Here is a 21537-nt window from a genome sequence, read left to right as displayed (position 1 = left end):
TCTCTTCAAACTTCATCTTAGATGCCAAGAGAGCAAAGTCCCATAGCTCAAATTCTGTTAACAAACTGCTGATATACTGACATCTTTCTTATTTTTATTTTTCAGCAAACAATGATTTGGCACTTGTAGTTTCTGGTTTTATAAGGTCTGTCCTGTGGCTTTTCAGAAAAGAGTCCCCAACATAAATTCCTATGAAGTACTTTAAATTTAAACCAGTTGATCTTGAACTTACTAGTAAGAGTCTTTGGGGGAAAACATAAGTACAAGTTTCAGGCTTCACTTTCAATCTCTTATGGATATCCCCTGAACAAAAGGCAGGGGTGGGGGTTGGGCCTTGACCAAAAATGGTCATTCATGGGACCCATGAGGAGCTTAGCAGAAAAGCTCTGAGCAACAAAGAGGATGGTATTTAGTGAGGACAATTAAACTCTACGCAGGTAGTTACAGAAAATAATACATTTTATATCAAGAGCTGAAATGTGAAAAAGTACAAAGAGAAGCAGAACCTGAGAAAGTGGAAGAATCATGTTAGCTAGAAGATAGTTCAGTCCCTGAAGGGACCTTGGAGCTAAGTTTCTGTAACAGCCTCGCCTCCTTTCCAACCCTGATAATACCTTGAGCAAACCCTCATTTCTTACTGCAACTCGAGTCTCTGGTTCTTATAACCAAAGGAGACTACTTAATGGCGTGCCTCCAGCACTGCTAACATCAGCTGACCCACTTTCCTTCCCAGCAGAATTTCATTAAAAATCTCTAAATCGGTAATCTCTTTCCAACTCTTCTCCTTAATTAAGGAGATGTTGGACAAGTTGGATGTCTTCTCCACCAGTTTTGTTTTAAAACTTTTGTGTTGCACTTCTGCTAGGTTATTCCTTGATTAAGAAACAGAAACCTTATTAGGTGAATGTTGGAGCCACATCAATTTATGGCACTTCATTTACTTCTCCAACTAACCAGAAAAGAAATTCAAAGCACATCTCTGATTAACAACCAACTACAGGGATTTCCCTGGTGGCCCAGTGGCAAAGACTCCATGCTCTCAGTTCAGGAGTCCTGGGTTTGATCCCTGGTCAGGGAACTAGTTCCCACATGCCGCAGTTAAGACCCAGCAGAGCCAAATAAATAAATAAATGTAAAAAAAAAAAAAAACAACAACCAACTACAGGCATCATCGGAGAAGGCAATGGCACCCCACTCCAGTACTCTTGCCTGGAAAATTCCATGGACAGAGGAGCCTGGTGGGCTGCCGTCTATGGGGTCGCACAGAGTCAGACACAACTGAAGCAACTTAGCAGCAGCAGAAACATCATTTTAATATGTAATTCTAGCTTGGGGTTAACCATGCCTCACTGATTTCATCTCTCAAAATTATTCTGATATATAAATACAGTTGAGTTTTAAGAAATTTATCTAGTTGACTTTAGTTCAATGCTCAAGAAATAAGAAATGGTCACGGAAAATGAAGGGGGAGAGTGGTTTAGTTGCTGATCTGAAAATGCTTCAAATTCATAAACCTAACACTCTTAAATCACTTTTACCACATTCCAATATAGCTTTGGCAATCTGCATTTTAGAAGTATTTTAGAAATACTATCTTTTTGCTCACTGAAATAAGTACAGATTTATAAAGCAAAATGCTAACTTCGAGGGGAAAACATCCAAATACAAAGTTCTTAGTTTCACTGACCTGTAATTGCTTTCACCACCATGTCGGACACTTCTGGAATTTCTTCATTAACAGGGACACAAAGCATCTGAGGTGTAACCCAGTGCAGGGCTCTACCGAGAGAGAGACAGACAGTGAAAAAAAAGGTCCAAGGATGGACTGTAATCATTTATCATGTTATTTCCTCAGTGATAGGAAAAGACGGGCACCACTGGCTCGTCAGGCAATCCAAGCCCCTGCACGTACTAGCGGCTCAGCTGATGTGCCGGGCAGCTGGAATCCTATGATGAGGCTTCTCTTCTGCACTTATCACAAGAAAGCAGAAGACAATTTTTCCAGTTGAAATGAAATTACACTACATTGGAAAAGCACTGGATATTTGAGAATGAAGATGTGGGAAGAACCTGCTGCTCCCTGTCCTCACTGCCCACATTTCAGGCTCTGCCCTCGACCTGAGGCACACCAGAGCCCGAGTCAGAGATCATCAGGCATGTGTCACTTCTGCCTGAACTTCTGAGATTTCTGGTCACGTGGTCATTCCACTCATGAAATTCTGCTGCCAGTCCTCACCACATGCTTGACTAACACTCTCACCTCAGTCTAAAGCCCACCGAGTTACTTCTGGTTTCCTCCCTTATCTTCCCAAGATCAATTCCACACTTCCGATGAGACATCATCAAGTTCAGAGCTACCGATTACCAACCCCGCTGTGCGAGAACCCCACTTGTGATCCGAGCTCCCTCTCCTCCAGAAACCCCTTTTCAGCTCAGGCCTGGCCCTGTGCCCACACGTCGATGGCCTCTCTCCCCAGTGCTCCGCAGCCACTGGGGACTCAGTCTACTGGCCATGGAGGAGTGGGTGCTTTGCACAGTGTTAGCCACCCAGGGCTAGTGGAAAGAGGCAGCAGCAGAAATGGCTGAATCACCCCTGGGAATAACAGAGAAAGACAATACACACTGTCTTTATACGGATATTCACAGCTTCCTGCCTGACAAGACAGTTAGTGCAGTGAAATGAGAAAACAATGAAATTTCCTCTTGTTCCTTGGAAATTTTGGAGATCTGAACAGTCACAGGCATGGTTCTCATCTAAAGCTGCCTGGATTCACACAGATGAGCAAGATGGAGACTTGAGTCTTTTCCTCTTGTCAATTTACCACATCCCTTTTCTTTCTGACATCACAAAGGAGTTTATATGCTAAGGATGGCTCCCACCTTAGCTGTTACTTGCACCCAAGGTCTGAAACTCAAGGGCCCTGTTTTCTCAGATGTGTTCTTCCAACAGGAGGCAGTAAATACAACAAGGAAAAGCAGAACAACCAACTACCTGATCCTCTTCTGAATAGCAAGATCTTTCTTCTCATCATCAGTAGTTTCTGGGCAGAACACATATTTATAGAGACGAGTCATGATGTACTTTTCAATCTGATCCATTATCTTCTCAACTCTTTCTGGAGGCACTGAAATATTCAAAAGGATATTTGAATGAAGGATGAACATTTGAAATGAAGTGATGTTTTCATAGTACTTTCAATGTAGCAGAAAACTAATTTATCAGAAATACATTAAAAACACCCAAACAAAAGTATAAGATATTAAAAAACACTCTAAAAAAATTACCCCAACTTTTGGGGCTGCCTTTTACAGAATCCCTACTTCTAACTGAAGCTGTCTGGCAGGACCTAACAGGTGTACACCCTGCTTAATGAGAAGATCGTAGCACGGTGCTACTTTAGAAAAGCACTTGAAATTCCCAAGACTGGCAAGTGCTGGCAAGACTCACCCTTTCGCTTTTCAGAGGTCTACTATATGACCTTAAGGGTCACTCTAAAGTAAACAGATGGGGCAGATTTCTCACCAAAATGGCAATTCTGAGATAAGGGTTTTATTTAGAAGCCTCCCAAGGGGTTTTAACTGACTCTGTCCCTATTCCCAATGAAATTATTAAATATTGCTCAAGAAATTATCCAATTGCCTGATTATCTTGGAATGATATACGTGGTGGTATTCAAAGACACTGCTAAGTATAAAACCAACTATCTGAATGCTAGTGGAGTAAGCTACAGTACAGAGCAGGCAAACCAACAAAAGACTTGAGAAAGAGAAACTACTGAGAGACTCAGCAGGAGGGCTCTGCAACTACCAGCGTCCCTCCGAGGCAGGCTAACAAAGGATTACCTTTTCCACGAGTCTGCATTCTTTCAGCCACATTCTGGTAAAAATCCTGAGTACATTCCGACTGCTCCTCAATGCTTAAGTCCTGAAACAAAGGGACAAAGAGGCTGCTAAGTAACTGAAAGACAGATCATGAGGAAAGCTCTATATTTACAAAACCTACTCCTTGAACTAATCCCAGAAGTACTTACGAATTCAATTACTGCTGCAGGGAAGAAAAGCCTGTCCTTTAGTATTCTTTACCACATTCCATGACTTCTCGTTTCTTTTTGCGGTATACACATATTCTTACATGGGTATAATGCATATTTTGAAAATTTACATGTATATGTTCGTTCTGACTTACCTAGTCTATTTAATCATTTGATGGCTTTATAATATTCCATTATATTAGCCAATTTATTCAACCATCTTCTACCACTGTATGCCATGGGTTCTTACCCTTCTTTCATTAATTATATATTGCAGCTATAAACAACTGTGTGAAGATAGTTTATTTTGGGTTATTTCTTTGTAATTAATTTACAAAAGTGGCATTATTAATGCTTAAAAAATACGAACAACTTTACAGCTCTAAATACCTGTTGCTAGATACAATCCTCAGAAACTCCAAGTACAGACATTAGCCATGTATGTGTGCCTATCTCTCCACAGCCCCTCCAGCACTGGGCATCGTAATTTTTATTTGGGTTTTACTGATTTTACAGGTGTAACATGTGTATTAGTATTTACTCCCCACTTTTTCCAAAGAATATTTGAAGTCTATACGAGAGATAAACCCAGTTCAGCACAACCTAGAAAAATGAGGAAACAAGACAAAACATGGAGAGAAACAGAAAGTAGAGCTGGAAAGATAACACTAAAATGTCTTCCTTGAAGATACAGAAGTTAGTAAAAAAAGAAAAAATCAGCCCGTAAATTTGTCTAACTAAGCTGTCTAGCAATCATCAGTAAGATGAAAACAGTTACACAACTGAGTGTCCAAATATAAAAGCAGTTTCTTAGGTGAAATTCTGACTCCAAAATCAGGAATTTCTCCAAGGGTTCTCATGAAGATGTCATCGCAGGAGGGCATGGATATAGCGCAAGACAAATTCCATAGGACTCAGACCACCTCTGCACAGGCCAATGACAGGGGTCAATAAAGCCCCGACGAAGCACATAGTCCCTGACGCTCTGGCTGATTCAGAAGAGATGGCCTGGCGTGAGGGATAGTGAGCAAACCTTGCCTACCTGCCTTCACAATGTCTCGTCCACCCTTCCCTGGTTTGGGTTCTCATTACCTCTCCCCTGGAGTTCAGGTGCTCTTCCCACTTTTGATCTTTCCTTTTTCAACTGAACACCTTAGGTCACGATCTGGTCCCCACGTACCCCGCTAGGCTTCCTATTGTTGAGAATCTGCACTTAGCTTTCCCGCCTCTCTAACAATGTAAAATTATTCTCTGTCCAGATTACTTCTGCTCCTCTCCAATCCTCCAGAAGCTGCCCGAGGAAGTCCCACAGGGTCTCATTCAAGGCTCGGTCCCCATCTCGCCTCCTCTGAGAAGATGTCCCCTCCATTCCCTTGGTCAAAACAACCTTGCAGGCCTCACAGCGCTCAACAGTGCTCTGTCGTACCTTAACTACTGCACTCCTTAACTGCCAGAATGTTTAATACCATTAAACCTTTTTCCTGATTATTAAGAAAAATTTTCAACAGTTCCAATTGTAGCTCCTCTCTGTAGATGAAATAAGTATCTTAATTTGCTTTCTTCTAAGGTTTCTCATTCTTAGCTCTTTTATTTGGTGGGCATGTAAGGTTCATAGCAAACACAGACCTTAAATAATCTGCACACAAACTTCCCTGTCTTCCTCAGCAGCAATTAGTAATAAGCAATCCTGTTCCCCCTTGTTTTTCTAATTCTCATGTAATTTGCTCCTGAGAAACTGAATTTATTTCTGGAATCCCTGGTTTATTTTACCATTCTCTCTTTTTTTCTATATATGAGAAAATCATATCTAACTGTGGTAACTTTCATTTTAGTAAATTCTGAAGTGTCTGCTACATTTAGAAACTTCCCCTCCCAAACTCCTGCTACCTTCTTTTACTAGAACAAACAATGTAACATTGTAATTTAATATTTTAATTGTTCATACTGACCTGAAAGGTATCTTTATCTGTAAATTTATCTTTTTGTTTTCCTCAGCTAGATCCAAGATATCTGTACTTCCTCAGCTAAATCCAAGATAAAATCCAGAAACAGTCTTTTAATTCTTTGAATAAACCTCTTTCTGTATTAGATTAAGTTATCATTTAATATTTAATCTCTTTATTACTATTATCTTTCAAAATTGCCCTTTTTAAAAAGTCTGCTAGGCTCTCTAGCTTTTCATCTCTGGCATCTTGTACTGTAACTGAATTTTGTGGGTTTATCTTACCATGCTGCTAAATTTATCTCTATTGGTATTCTGTTTTCTCTCAGATTTTCCGGTAAGACTGTTTTCCCCCAATTTCCAGAAAATTATATTTCTATTCATTCTGAAAACATTTATTACATGGCTAATAGAATTCCAGCCACTATACCAGGCAATAACATAAAAAATAATGATTCTCAGAGGGCATTCAGATTGAACAGGAAGACTGAATGCAAATAATTCAATACTTTCTGCAATGGATTATCTTCTTAGGTAGCTTAGAGGAAGAGACAGACAATGAACTGATTTACAATATATAACATGGCTAACTTTCACTCGCATCAAATCTTAACAGTAAGAACACATTTCTTTCTTAAGACTATTACCAGTACTCACTCCTAGCTAGAAACTATGGCCTCCTTTTAAAGGCCTAAATGGCCTGTTTTATAGGTGGCAATGGATCACCTAATTCCTCCCCCAGCTCCACATAATCACCGTAATTTTGTTACAGTTCAGAAAACTCCATTTTCTATTTCTATTGCACAGATTTACACGTTAGCACAATATTTATTTTGCAGTGTGAGCTAACTCTCCTGCCACTCTGTTTTCTTAGCCTGCTTTAGATTCTTCAGAGGACTAACCACAGTTGTATATTATAAATTAGCTTATTGCCTATCTCCTCCACTAAAAAGTCAGTTCCCTGAGGGTACTGTTACTGTCATATCCCTGGAGGCTACCACAGACCCAGGCATAGAAAGAAAGAATGCAAGGGGACATGCCTATGGCTGATTCATGCTGATATAAGGCAGAAACCAACACAATATTTTACAGCAATTATCCTCCAATTAAAAATAAATAAATTTTTTTAAAAAGAATTCAAGTGGCCATTTATTACTCCCTTTATACTATTGTAAAGACGCGGGGAGACAGTTCTATGTTGATCTCTCCTATTTCTGCACATCTTGTGAGGAGACACTGGCGGCCTCTCTTCTGCACCCTTTTCCAGGATAGCTATATAGCGGACAGGCCGTGAAAACAGGGTTGGGGCCGCACTCAAATGAAAAGGGTAGGCTGTCACTGTCTAATATAATAAGGTTTCTCTCTGGAGCAAAAGTCAGGCAGGCTCATAGCCCTATAAAAGATACTCTTCCTTAGCATAACTCACTGCCTATACAGGGATTACCTGGTCCTCTCTGCATGCCCTGTGGGCACTGATAAGTAGGGGACCCAGTACAAACGCACTGGTTTGTACACTTACGTGTACTGATCTACTCGGGCCCCTCTGCCGTCATTAACTGGCTTTTTTTTTTCCCTGACCCAGGAAGCTTTTGTCTTCTGCCAGTATTCATGGAATCATTAAAATGAAAGCATAGTTGCTCAGTCGTGTTCAACTCTTTGAGACCCCATTGACTGCAGCCCTCCAGGCTCTTCTGTCCATGGGATTCTGCAAGCAAGAATACTGGAGTAGGTTGCCATTCCCTTCTCCAGGGGATCTTCCCAACCCAGGGAGCAAACCTGAGTCTCCTGCACTGCAGGTGGATTCTTTACCAAGTGAGACACCAGGGAAGCCCATGAAACGATGGCAAGCTAACCTTTAACGTGCAAGTAGAGTACATCTCAGATCCTTCAAAGTTCTTCCCAAAGGAGCTAAGTGACATAATAGCACATTTGTGCTGGTAAATTCTTTCAGGTTTTACAAAATTCTAAAAGGTTATTCAAAATTTTCTAAGAAAAAACACAGTCTAGCAATGTAAATTACTTCTTTTCTTTAAGCATTCTTAACCAATCCCTGGGATAGTCTTCTCTATAATGTCTGTGTAAAGTCATTTTATTTTTTTTTCCAAAAAAAAAAAAAGAAAATTGTCTGGCTGAGGTCTTTTTTCCACCCCTAGCTTTCAAAATCTTTGATTATTTCCTTAATTACGTTTTCTGTGTATTTTATCTTTAGAAACTAGATCTCCATGACCTATTTTCTAGATTAAGTTTCTTTTGTACTACAGTTCACTGTTTGATCTACTTAGGTTTTAACTTTTAATGTTCATATTTTTTGTATTGCTAGTCTCTGCTGCCTTCAATAATTTTTTTCCCCCAGGAAACTAAACATATTAGGGCTTTACGCCTTCTAAATACATGTTTAATTTTAAGTTTTAAAGTATGTCGCCAAGCATGTAGTCCTCAGATTTTTTAAGACAGTCCACTTTACAAGGGAATATACCCTGTGGTTGTGAAGCTAGTTGAATATAGGTTGAAACACTTGTTCCTTTAGATGAACAAAACAGAGCAAAAGTACCTGGTTTTTGTCAAATTCAATAACTGGCAAAATGAAGGTGGTAAGAACTATCAAGGTAGGTGAGTTCACTTTATCACTCTAAGGAAAAGCCAGTAGTAGTCAGTCACTTTTAGGAGCTAGACAGTTACTAATGACAAACTACTCAAATGTGCTTTTCACAAACATTACCATGTAATTTTTCAGCACAAGAAATGTTTAAACTTTTGCCTTTGCTTCAGTGAATGAAATGTGTAAGGGTTAAGTGTTCCAGTAACTCACATTCTGAGACTCTCAAAGGACAGCACAGTTGGTGCAGCCAGGTAGGCAAATTCTGCAGAATTCCCAAAGATGTTACATTCATTTAAAATACTCTGAGGGCACCAGAGTCTGAGCAAATACAATGTTATTCATGATACTCCAGAGGTCCAGTAGTGTCCTGTCAGTGGCTTCTGCAAGTACCTAACATTACTAAATATGTAGTCTTAAAAATCAATGAACAGACTCCTGAGTTCATTAATGCAACTGTACATTTAGCCATTGGTTACCTGAGTTTTCCAACAAGGTTTAGGAAAAGATCAAAAGTACTCACAGATGAGTCAAGTGAACCAGGCTTTTCAAACAGTATAGCAGCTAGTTTTTAAAAAAAATCTCTTTAAGCATTGCTTTGAAATACTTCAGTGTGTGGGAATTATGCAGGTGCTGAATGAAATTTTAGCCTAAAGAGGTACATTTTGGGGATGAGGAAGTATTTTTAAAAACTCTCAGTGCATACATAAAGTATTTCCTGATAAAGATAAAATGGCTGAAAAAAATTTTAACGCAATTCTGAAAATACTTGATTTTTCTAGACTTGACGTGTATGTGGAAAGAAGGCTGCTCATCACTGGTATACTCTAAGACTGGAGAAAAGAGGAATGAAGAGGAAAAAGGTGTGGTCAAGAGTGGTTCACTGCTGAAACCATGGGTTAGAAATTACAGGTTAAAGACACACACGGAGAGGACACAAGCTGTTGTCCAAGTGGCCCTGGATAAGTCACTCATCCTCTCTGGCTCTCAACTTCCCTACCTGTACAATCAACGGACAGAAGTTGCTATGGTCCTTTTCATTGTCTAAATTTTAGCTTTCACTTCTCTACCTGAGCAAGGACAGGAAAATTAAAAATCAAAATACAAAACCAAACCAAAAAAAAAAAATCCTAAATGATTATTCTCGGTCTAATGATTATTACTTAAGAGTTCAAGGTCTACTATGGCGCTCTTGGCAGCTTATTATTTACAAGGCGACAAGTTAGGAAGGCTTATTAAAAGGACACAGACTTATAAAGGACACAGTACAAGTGGCTTTGATGTCAAACTTTTCACATGAAGATGATCCAAATACCACTGAGTTGCAGTGGAAAAGTATTAGCCTCAGAGTCATGTTTAACTTGGTTCAGTGACATTTCTCAGGTAAGTGACAACATTTCTGGGTCTTTATTTTCTCAGTTGGAAAATTACAAAGTTTCACTAGATTATCACTAAGACCTTTCCTAAAACCAAAACTCTACATTTCTAGGTGGTTCTCAACCTACCCTTTTGTAATGCATTGCTTCCAAAAACAGCTTGGTCTGCTTATAGATTTCTTGGCCTGTCTTGTGGAAGGTCTTGAGAAATTCTATGAACTCTTTAGACACTCTATCCGTTTCAATGCTGGTTTGCCGGTTTATGGAAGGACTGGGAGCTTTTGCTTCCTGAATTTCTGCTGGGAAAATTAAACATAGTAAGTTTCATTACACAGAAGATCCATGCATGGAATTACTTTAAGTATCTAATTTAAGATTATTTAAATTATGCTAAATCAAAGTTAAACTTGAATTTAAGTTATTTTATGTTTAAATATTTGCATTTTCCTTGTTTGTTTGTTTAACGCTAAGTCGTGTCTGACTCTTTTGCAACCCCATGAACTGTAGCCCACCAGGCTCCTCTGTCCCTGGGATTTCCCAGTATACTGGAGTGGGTTGCCATTTCCTTCTCCAACCCAGGAATCGAACCCCTGTCTCTGCACTGCAGGCGGATTCTTTACCCCTGAGCCACCAGGGAAGCCCATGCACCTAGTAACACAGCTTTAAAACACATGAAACATAAAGAGAAGAAATTTAAAATTTCATAATTTTAATAGGAGAGTTCAATGCTCCTTTCTTGGTATCAATATTATAGGTAATACAAAACAGTCAGTAAGGACAGAATACCTGAACAATGTCACCAAACAACTTGAAGTAACTGATATTATAGAACACTCCACCCAACAAAAACAGAATACACATGCAATCTGACAAACTAACAGTGGTAATAGTTAACATACAGCAAATGTTTATTATGTGCTAAGTACTTTTCTGATGCTTTGTGGTATAATCCTCACAACTCTATAAGCTAAGGCTTGAGAACATTAATTAACCTGGATGATGCTGTAGCTATTTAAGTGGTACAGGCTGGAATCTGAAACCAGGACTCTGTGCCTTAACTCTGCAGCCTGAGCTCTTTACTATGCAGTATCTGCCTCAGCATGTCAGAGTGGACTGAGGACTCTTTCCAGGGAACACCATGCCCTGAGACTTTGGATCTGTAAGCCAGGCAAGGGCAGGAGAACTCTAACCATCTCTTTTATTGCCTTACTTGTGCACACTCTCTCCCCTCAACAAATACTATTCTCCAAAGACAGATGATTTTGATTTTTAAAAAATACTCTTTCAAAATGCTAATCAAAGTAAAGATACTCTGTATGATACTATAATGGTAAATACATATCATTATACATTTGTCCAAATCAACCGAATGTACAATGCCAAGAATGAATCCTTATGTAGACTACATACTTATGAAAATCATGTGTCAACGTAGGTTCAGCAATTGTAACACAAAGGGACCACTCTGGTGGGGGATGTTGATGTTGGAGGGGACTGTGTATGTGTGGAGGCATAGCACCTATGGGAAATCTCTGTATCATCCTTTCAATTTTATGTGAACCCTAAAACAACTTAAAAAAAACTTAAAAGATAAAAAGATGAACTGCATTCACTAGCTATGAATTAGTATGTGCATGCATGCTAAGTCACTTCAGTTGTGTCCGACTCTCTGTGACCCTATGGCCAATAGTTCACCAGACTCCTCTGTCCATGGAATTCTCCCAAAGAATCCCTTTCTACCCATTATCTAGATTCACAAAATTTTAACATTTTGCTCCATGTCTATGTGCATTTTTTTCTAAATTTTTTCAGAGTAGATGGTATGTATCATGCTCTTTATCCCTTAGTTTGGGTATTTCTTAGCAACAAGGATATTCTGTTGCTAACTATAGTTACTGAAAAACAAGCATTTTTTTTAAAACACAAGATCAAACTGAGGGCCACACATTTATTTAGTGGTCATACAGTCTCCTCTAACCTGGAAATGTGTCTTTGTTTTTCATGACACTGACAATTTTGAAGAATACAAGCCAGTTATTTTTACTGAATGTGCCTCAATTTGGGTTTCTCTACTGTTTCCTCATGACTAAATGTCAGGTTATAAATTTTCAGCTTAAATATTACACAATTGATGTTGTGTTCTTCTCAAATTATCATATCTAGAGGCACAGAATGTCCATTTCCCACATTGTAATATAGCTATCATTTCTCTATTTGTAATCAGTAAGTAAGCTGTGGGAGTTAACCTGAATCAAGGTTCACAACTTGTTCCTCAGGAAACTCCCTCCTCTCACCCCAGATGCAGCATCCACTGGTGAAACCTGTCTGAACCAGTTCCTACCAGGATGACTATAAAATGGTGATTTTCTATCTCCATCACTCCTATATTTGTTAATCAACACTCTATGGTAAGCAAGAGTTTTCTTCCCTTCTTTATTTATCTATTTTATTAGTTGGATGGACTAATGGATTATTGTTTTATTCATCTGCAGTCCATCCATTGTCTTTATTTGTTTTGATACCCAAATTTGGTCAGTGGGAACCCATTCAAGCTGACCTCTGGGTGTTTGACATGTCCCCAACATTTCTGAGGAGCCCTCCTTTCCCAGTTCCAGAATCAGTCATTTCTCCAAGGAACCCAAATTCACTTCAGTGTAGGATAGTATTTAGAATCTAAGGTCTGAGTGGAAAGATTGGCATCTTAATTCTTAAGGGAAAAAAAAAAAAGACAGCCTTCCTTTTTTTTTTTTTTTAAAGACAGCCTTCCTTAATCCCTCCTTAGAGCATTACTTTTAGATTTGTAAAAGATGAACACAAGATTCTACTCAGGGTGACGTCTATTTGAGCTCTAAAGAAAAAGGGCATTTTAGAATTTATGAGCAAGTATTTCAACTTGGCTGACCCACTGCAATTTACTCTAAACTACAGCTCACTCAACCCTGCTTTGGAGATTAAAAAACTGAAAGTAAATTCTCTGAGTCTTTACAATGAAGCTGTCCCATTAATCGTCTCTGAAGACACAGCCAATTCTAACAGGAAGTTAAAATATTTTTCAAATCCCTTAGAAGGTTATTTGTGTTCTATGTACCACCAACCTTCCCTGGCTTAAGAGCTTTCTTTCATACCATCAATAGAAGCAAGTAAAATATCAAGAGCAAGGACATCTTGTATTAACAAAGTAAAATAAAGAACACAGAACATAAAAGGCCTATTGTAGTCTAGACTCAATAAATGAAAACTGCATTTAGTATAGGCTAACTTCATCCATATGCAAAGGCCAAAAAAATAATCACCCTGAAATGCGGAGTTCATCTGGCAGAGTGTCATAAACAATCTGCAAAACAAAGATCCAATAGCAGCCTCTTTTCTAATACACACACATCAATTGTTTTCCCAACATTCTGAGGTCTTTCTCACCACATGCTTTCTACAGACATAAAACAGCTAAAGATCAAAAAAATAAAAATAAAATTAAAAAATCTATCATTCTAAAGAAATTCAAAAAGTTAAGAACTATTCCACATGAAAGGTTTTAAGATTAAAAATCACTTGTAATTTTTCTTTTAAAGTAAAATCTTCTTTCCATAATACAGTGTGTACTGTACAGGAGCTCCTAGGACATGATTTTAAAAGTGCCAAGTACAGTCATGAATGTGTGTGACTATTACGCGCTTATCTATCTACATAGATACAGACACAGATATAGTTATAGGTGAACACATACATATTTGAGGTCAAGGGATATGAGGGGAAAAAGCTTAACCAGGACTTAGGAGACCTGACCTCTAATATAGCAACTCATTATATGACCTTGGGTAAATAAATTTGTCTTATGGGCTTTCACACTGTCATCTGTAAAACGTGACAGTTAGAGCTGATGGCTTTATAATTCTTTACCATTTCACTTGTTGTCATATATCATTTCACCAGACATCTATAAATGTACAAGGTTAACCAGACTTCCCCAAAGCAGGAAACAGAATGCAAACTGTTTGCATAAACAGGAATGAATGGCTTTGATCAATACCTCTGAGCTCCTTACCAGCAGAGATTCTTCTATCAAAGAAACAACATGCATCTTAAAATAGCTAACACTTATTGGAGACTTACTATGTGTGTCAGGTACTGGGCTAAAACGCTGTACACACATCAGCTCATTTACTCCTCAAGACACGCCAGTGATAGGTATTACTATCCCTCAGAATAGACAGGGCTTAAAGAGATTAGCCTGCTTAAGGTCACACAGCTAGCAAACTGCAAAGCTGAGACTCAAACCAGGGTGACCCCAAAGTATACACTTTTAATCACCCTACTACACTACCTCCTCATAAATAAATCATGAGCCAAATATATTCTTATCAAACACATTTAATCTGTTACAGGTATTGATTATTCCCCTTCTTATTGCTGTACAGAAAACTGCTGACAGAGAACCAAGCAAGAACAACTCCAAATGGATCATGTGAATGAAAAAGACGGCTTAAAGGTTTGCCTTTACTAAAGAGAAGTGCTGTATTTTTGGATAAACAATCGTTCCTTCTAATAAACAAAAAACAACAGTCATTAAATCCAAAAGATCAGCAAAGATCTTTAGGTGTGATACTATTATTTCCCTTTCTGCGGGCAGACCAAAAACCTAAGGACAATTATCCCAGGCTGGGGTGGAGGGAGTGGAAGAAGTGTCCAAGAGAACAGCTCTCTGACAGCATCAGTGCTGGTTATCAACACAGAGGTAGAGAGACTAAGGTCTAACAAGAGACATTCTTTCTTGCTTCCTGCTAGGTCATTTCAACTAGCTTATCAGCTCACTGGTAGAATAAGTGTGACTTTAGCGAGAATTTTCCTGCTGGTTATAATGTGGAATTTTAAGCAGTAGGATGAAAAAGGTCAAGTACATACAAAAGAGAGCCTTTCCTATATGTTCTCTAAATAGTAATTCCTATCTAGACACAAGCTGCCTGTCAAGCTTTCAGAAAACTTCTCTTTTAGGTAACTTTAAGATAACTTGAAGCAGTCATTTCTGATAAGGTATGGATAGTGAGGATATTAAACAAAGGAGAGTAAACCAATATTCAAAAACTGAAGGCACAAAAAATAAAACATCCAAGTAGATACGATGGGTATAAATTTTATAAACAAAACTATATGTTTCAACTATCTTTACTCCTCTGATAAAAAAATAAGTTTTCTTAAACACAATGTCCTCCAACCAATGAGATTTCATTTGTCATCTGCACCTCCAACCCAACATCTCAAGTCTGTGTTGATATCTCTGAATGCTTACAGAAAAAGCTGAGACACACATTCTGTGTCTCATTGGGCACAAAAGGAAAAAGAGAATCAGAAAAATTACCCTTCTTTGCTCCAACCCTGGATGAAGCACTGAAGAATTTCTTCACTGTGGTAACCTTGCGGGTCTTCTCATTGGTTTTCTTCTCTTCAAACTTGGAAAATGTGAGGGATTGGGCCCCTTGGCTGCTCTGACTGCTGGCAAAGGCCTCTTCTTCCTCCCGCTGCAGACTGTAATTCAAGAAGAGATCAAGAGTAACCCTGATAATTCTCCAAGTTTTCCTTGCATATACAGGTAATAACTCGATGAACTGGGGAGCTAAAACGTTCAGAATTAGAGGTTAAATACCAAAGAGGTCTGAGGTCTCTGATAGCAAACTATCCTATGTGACACTACAAACTTCAAAAGGGACCTTCTCCGTGAATCAAGTTCATTCAGCAGTTGTACGAGGATTACACAAAAGAAAGTCTAGTCCTCTTCCCTGACAACCTCAAAGGTGGAAGAGAGAAAGAGCTAAGTCAGTAACTACCACATAATGTGACAGCGCCTATAGTAGACAGCAAAACCCTAGTGCTATGAGAATACAGGGGGAAAAAACCTAAATCTGCTGAAAGAGTCCAAGAAGGTTTTTTGTTTTAAATTTATTTTATTATTTTTGGCTGCGCCAGGTCTTTGTTACTATAAGCAGGCTTTCTTTAGTTGCAGCAAGCAGGGGCTACTCTCCAGTTGTGGTACACCGGCTTTACACTGCAGTGGTTTCTCTTTTTGGAGAGCATGTGCTCCAGGGCATAGGCTTCAACAGCTGGGGTACAGAGGGTTAGATGCCCCACTCCATGTGGAATCTTCCCGGATGAGGGATTGAACCTGTGTCCCCTGCATTGGCAGACGGATTCTTAACCACTGGACCACCAGGGAAGTCCCAAGGAAGTTTTTATAATGGTGATATTCAGGCCAGTCTTAGAAGGATCAAGAGGATTCCGCCAAGTGAAAGGGCATTCCAGAAAGAAGGTACTACTACAAATGGGAAGGATGTGACTTGTGTTGAGGACCAAGTTCATTCAATGTAGTCAGATCACTGACGATGTGATGGACTCTGATGTTGGATGTACAGGTAGGCGCCAGCTGGTAAGAAACCTTGACTGCCAAGCCTGCTATAGTCCTGGACTTCATCATGTGGTGGGGAAATCAAGAAAGACAATAATCCAATACCATTATCTGATCTGTGCTTTAAACATAACGCAGGTAGCTGTGACACCTGGAGGGGCAGACAGACTAGGGACAGAGACAGTAATTAAGAGCAGAGTACACAGACTTAAGAGAGAGAAACAAGAACCTGGAAACAGGAGAGGATGGGATTCAAAAGGCCTCTCTGAGCTGAAATAAGCAGAACATGCTCAACTAGTTGTAACCAGTGTGTGGGAGGTGAAGGAGAAATTAAGAGTGATTGATGTCTTTTAGTCAACTGAATAAAGAGTGATGCCATTAACTGATACAAGATGAGGGATAGGAGGAACTGCTGGGAGTGGGGATTAGAGTAAATAAAAGCAAGGAATTTGGCCTTGGACCAGCTGAATTTGAGGTATTTATAATAAATCTCAAAAGTTATCCATAGAACTATGATTCTCAAAGTGTGATTCCCCAGATAGCAGCATCAGCATCACCTGGGAACAACCTAAAACTACAAAACCTGAGGACTTCCCTGGTGGTCCAGTGGTATTATTCATGGCATTTTATTAGCTCCTATGCTCACTAGACATTCTATGTTTTAATTTTTATCATAGTCATATTCCTGGATAATACTAACAAATGCCACTTTTTAAGGAAAAGTTAAATTTCTGTACTTTCAGGACCATGGATACAAATCAACAGGTTTCTACTATTGTGTGCTTATCACTGTGCCAGATGTCATGCTGGGTATATTAAAAGAATGAGGAAAATAATGCCTGATGAAAGTCATAAGCCAAGTCCTGAGCACTCACATCTGTAACCTCATTTAATCTTCACCATAAAGTATGCTTATTTTCATTCAAAGGAACTTATTGTCTACATTAGAGAACTAAGACTTAACTCATCCCAAACACAAAACAATTAAAAGTTAAGACAAAGTGAAGAAATCACTGAAAGCTATTCGCTAAGTGGTCAACGAAAGAAAACATCCATTTCTCTTAAAATTAAGCTGACTTGCTGATAGCTCAAAAGAGAAGTGAAAAACGTATCCCACCATGCTGCGTACCCAGTTACATCATTGTCTAAACCCCAAGTTAAGTCCTTTTACCGCTCTGCCAGTTCCCAGTCCTCCTGAATCTGCTTCTGCCTGGCTTTGTGGTACTCCTCCCTCCAGCACTTGGAGCAGAAACCCTGCCAAGCAGGGTTGCCGTAGTAACCACATCCTTTCTTGCATAGGAGTTCTGATTGATCCACATGAATTCCTCGGCGTTCAGACTTAAGGCTCATCTTCCTCCTGCTAATCAAAGAGCAAACAAGAAAGTGTTGTTGAAAATGAATTCACTATCATTCTGCTCACAGCAAAGCAATTAAGAAAAAAAAAAAAAGAATGAGTTTATCAACTTAAGGCTGTAAGAGAAGGAAAGGGAGAAAGAGGGGAAAAGAAGGTTTCAATATGGCAAATTCCTGTCATACTAAAGAACAAACTTCTTATTCCTGCCCAATGATAAAGCATACTTTAAGAAAAGACCGACTGGATTAAATACCTAAATGTAAGACATGAAACTATAAAACTCCTAGCACAAAATATAGGGGGAAAACTTCACAACATTAGATTTGGTGACAATTTCTTGGATATGACACCAAAAGCATAAGAAACAAGAGCAAAAACAGACAAATGGGGCTACATCAAACTTAAAAACTTCTGCACAGAAAAGGAATCAACAGAGGGAAAAGGCAACCTATGGAATGGGATAAAATATTTGCAAACCATTTATCTGATAAGAGCTTAATATTCAGAATATGTAAAGAACTAAAACTCAACAACAACAATAAAAATCCAATTAAAAATCAGCAAAGGCCGTGAACAGACAATTCTCCAAAAAGATATGTGTATTAGTTGCTCAGTTGTGTCCAACTCTTTGCGGCCCCGTGGACTGTAGCCAACCAGGCTCCTCTGTCCATAGAATCCTCCAGGCAAGAATACTGGAGTGGGTAGCCATTTCCTTCTCTGGGGGATCTTCCTGACCCAAGGATTGAACCCGGGTTTCCTGCATCATAGGCAGATTCTTGGCCATCTGAGCCATGAAGAATACAAACAGCCAACTAACATGTAAAAAGATGTTTAACATTACTAATTATTAGGTAAATGCAAACCCAAACCACAATGACATATCACCACACGCCTGTCAGAATGATTACCATCAAAAAGAACACAAACAACAAGTGTTGACAAGGATGTATAGAAATCGGAACCCTTGTGTACAGCTGGTGGGAAGGTAAAATGACACAGTCACTGTGGAAGACACTATGGAGGGGCCTCAAAAAATCAGAAACAAAATTACCCAGCAAGCTCACTGGGTATATTCCCCAAAAAACTGAAAATAGGATCTTGAAGAGATATCTGCACGCTTATGCTCACTGAGCATTATTCACAATAGCCAAGAGCTAGAAGTAATCTAAATATCCATCCAAGGATGAATGGATGAAGAAAATGTGGTATACACGATGGAATATTATTCAGCCTCCAAAAGGAAGGAAATTCTATCATATGCTACAACATGGATGAAGTTTGAGGACATTATGTCAAGTAGAATAAGTCAATCACAAAAAGACAAATCAAAGACATGATTCCACCTACATGAGGTATCTAAGTAAGTCAAACTCTTCAAACCAGAAAGTAGAATGATGGTTGCCGGGGCTAGGGGGAGGGAGGCAAAGAGGAGTTGCTCTTCAATGGGAGAGACTTTCAGTTTTGCCAGACAAAAAGGTTCTAGAGATCTGTTGCACAAGGTACACATAGTTAACACTTCTATATTACACACTTTGAAAATGGTTAAGATGGGGCTTCCCTGGTAGCACAGTGATCAAGAATCTGCCTGCCACTGCAGGGAACACAGGTTTGATCCCTGGTCCAAGAAGATCCCACATGTGGTGGGACAGCTAAACCCAACTACCACAACTACTGAAGCCCACGCACCTACAGCCCAAGCTTTGCAACAAGAGAAACCACTGCAGTGAGAAGCCTGTGCACCACAACTAAAGAGGCATGCACCAAGCATTACTTCTGAGGACTCTCAAAGGCAAAAGGGAGGAGGAAAATTAAGGAAGAAGATCAGAACTCACTGTATCACCGAACCCCCATTCAGGTTACCCTTTCTCCCCTCCAGTATCACCGAGTCAACCCAGAAATGAATGCCAGGGCACAGAGAGTGCTCCTTTAGTTCTGGCTCAAAGAATGAGAATAGGAACTCCTAACACTGAGAGGAAATATGAAAATCCCTCCATTTTCTTGTCTTTTCCCCCTTCTCTTGAGCCACTGGCAATCACACAATGTCCACAGAAGCGACTGGAATGAGAGACTGCAGGAGCTACCCTCTGAGTAAGGGGAACTACCCATTTTTCCCTCTCTCGAGTCTCCCAGACAGTGATGGGAGTACAAGACAGAGCAGGGTAACTACTTCCACAGCTTTCCACCCAGAAGAGAGAAGATAAGCCCCGAGGGAACTTAAAACTTTCGCTCTGCAAACGACACTGCGAGAAAAATGAAAATACCAACTACAGACTGGGAGAAAATACTGGCAAATCATATATCTGACAAAGGACTTGCACCCAGGACATGTATAATTCTCAAAACTCAATAGAAAGAAAAACCATCTGATTTTTTTAAAATGGGCAAAAGACATGAACAGACTTATCCAAAGAAGATAAACACATAGGAGATGATTCTCCATGGTTTCTCACATTTCTGTACAAGGGGCCTTTGTAATTAAGACTGTCTCTTCAAGAAGGTTTGCATATCTAACATTCTCAGAAGGAAGCAATCACTGCCTCCCTTCAGAGCAGAAAACAACTTTTCTGTCAAGTAAAATAGACAGAATATTAATTACCCTCCAGGTCAAAAGTCAGCTGTCTTTGTTTGCTGACCACTGTGAAGAATCTGAGTTCCTTAAGCTTAGGTTCCTCGGCTGTGACACCAGCACCATGGGGCTTGGGACCAAAGGCAGCCCACGTGAGATGAAGCTTACTTTACTGATGTCCTGTGAATAATGAAGTCCTTTGTCTCCAACTCCAGAGTCTCATGACTTCTGCCAGCATCTATGAAACTGGCAGGCTAACTGGTTACATTTCAGACGGTAACAAGCCATGTCAGTCACACCACCTTGACAATGTGGCAGCTAAGCACATGAAAAGTAGTTCAACATCATCCGTCAGAGAAGCGCAAGTTGAAACCACCATGAGACATCGATACACACCTACTAGAAAGGCTAAAATTAAGAACAATACCAAGTGGAAGCAAGGATGCAGAGCAACTAGAACCCTCCTGCTGCTGCTGCTGCTAAGTCGCGTCAGTCGTGTCCGACTCTGTGCGACCCCATAGACGGCAGCCCACCAGGCTCCCCCGTCCCTGGGATTCTCCAGGCAAGAACAGTGGAGTGGGTCGCCATTTCCTTCTCCAATGCATGAAAGTGAAAAGTGAAAGTGAAGTCACTCAGTTGTGCCCGACTCTTAGCGACCCCACGGACTGCAGCCTACCAGGCTCCTCCGTCCACGGGATTTTCCAGGCAAGACTACTGGAGTGGGGTGCCATGAGAACCCTCCTAGTGGGATGCAAATAGTACATCTACCATGGTAAACAATTTAGTAATTTCATTAAAAGTTAGATACACTTAACATACAACCCAGCAGTCCAGTTCCCAGTTACTTCCTCCAGAGAAATAAAACTGATGTTCACTTAAAAATCTATACAATGTTTCTAGTGACATTTTTATGACCTTTTAAAAATGGAAACAACAAAATATTCTTCAGTAGATGAATGAATAAACAAACTGTGTGGTACATCCATGCAATGGAATGCTACTTAGAAAAAAAAAAGTAAGTGATGCCATACCCAACTACTTGGGATGAATTCCCAAATGCTTTATGCTGAGTGAATGAAGCCAGTTTTCAAAATTTATGTACTGTATAATCAGTGTGTTAGAAACTGATGTTGGGGCGGCAGTCTATAAATGAACAGCACAAGAAACTTTTTTAGAGGTAATAGAACCGTACTGAGATGTTTATGGAGGTGTTTACATAAATCTATACTTTTTTCCTGGCTTCCCAGGCAGCTCAGTGGTAAAGAAACCACGTGCCAA

At 39.6% G+C, this 21537-nt stretch overlaps 1 protein-coding gene across 4 annotated transcripts in view; it reads right to left on the bottom strand.

Moving 5' to 3' along the window:
* Positions 1-21537, bottom strand: part of RABGEF1 (RAB guanine nucleotide exchange factor 1) — a 49691-nt gene that overhangs the window by 7729 nt on the left and 20425 nt on the right. For 2 of the 4 annotated variants that reach the window (XM_061153350.1, XM_061153354.1), the window contains exons 2-7: positions 17511-17699; positions 15299-15465; positions 10075-10244; positions 3844-3925; positions 2993-3125; positions 1688-1779 (exon numbers count right to left, since the gene is read on the bottom strand). In XM_061153350.1, coding sequence (XP_061009333.1) covers positions 1688-1779; positions 2993-3125; positions 3844-3925; positions 10075-10244; positions 15299-15465; positions 17511-17689 — 823 coding nt within the window. In that variant the 5' untranslated portion in view covers positions 17690-17699. The remainder of the gene's footprint in view (positions 1-1687; positions 1780-2992; positions 3126-3843; positions 3926-10074; positions 10245-15298; positions 15466-17510; positions 17700-21537) is intronic. The other 2 variants (XM_061153353.1, XM_061153351.1) reach the window with 2 other exon arrangements.

This window comes from Dama dama, chromosome 10 (genome assembly GCF_033118175.1).
Source record: "Dama dama isolate Ldn47 chromosome 10, ASM3311817v1, whole genome shotgun sequence".
In the NCBI taxonomy this organism is placed as follows: Eukaryota; Metazoa; Chordata; class Mammalia; order Artiodactyla; family Cervidae; genus Dama; species Dama dama.
The sequence above is the reverse complement of the archived record's forward strand: the minus strand, read 5'-3'. Positions and strand labels throughout refer to the sequence as shown.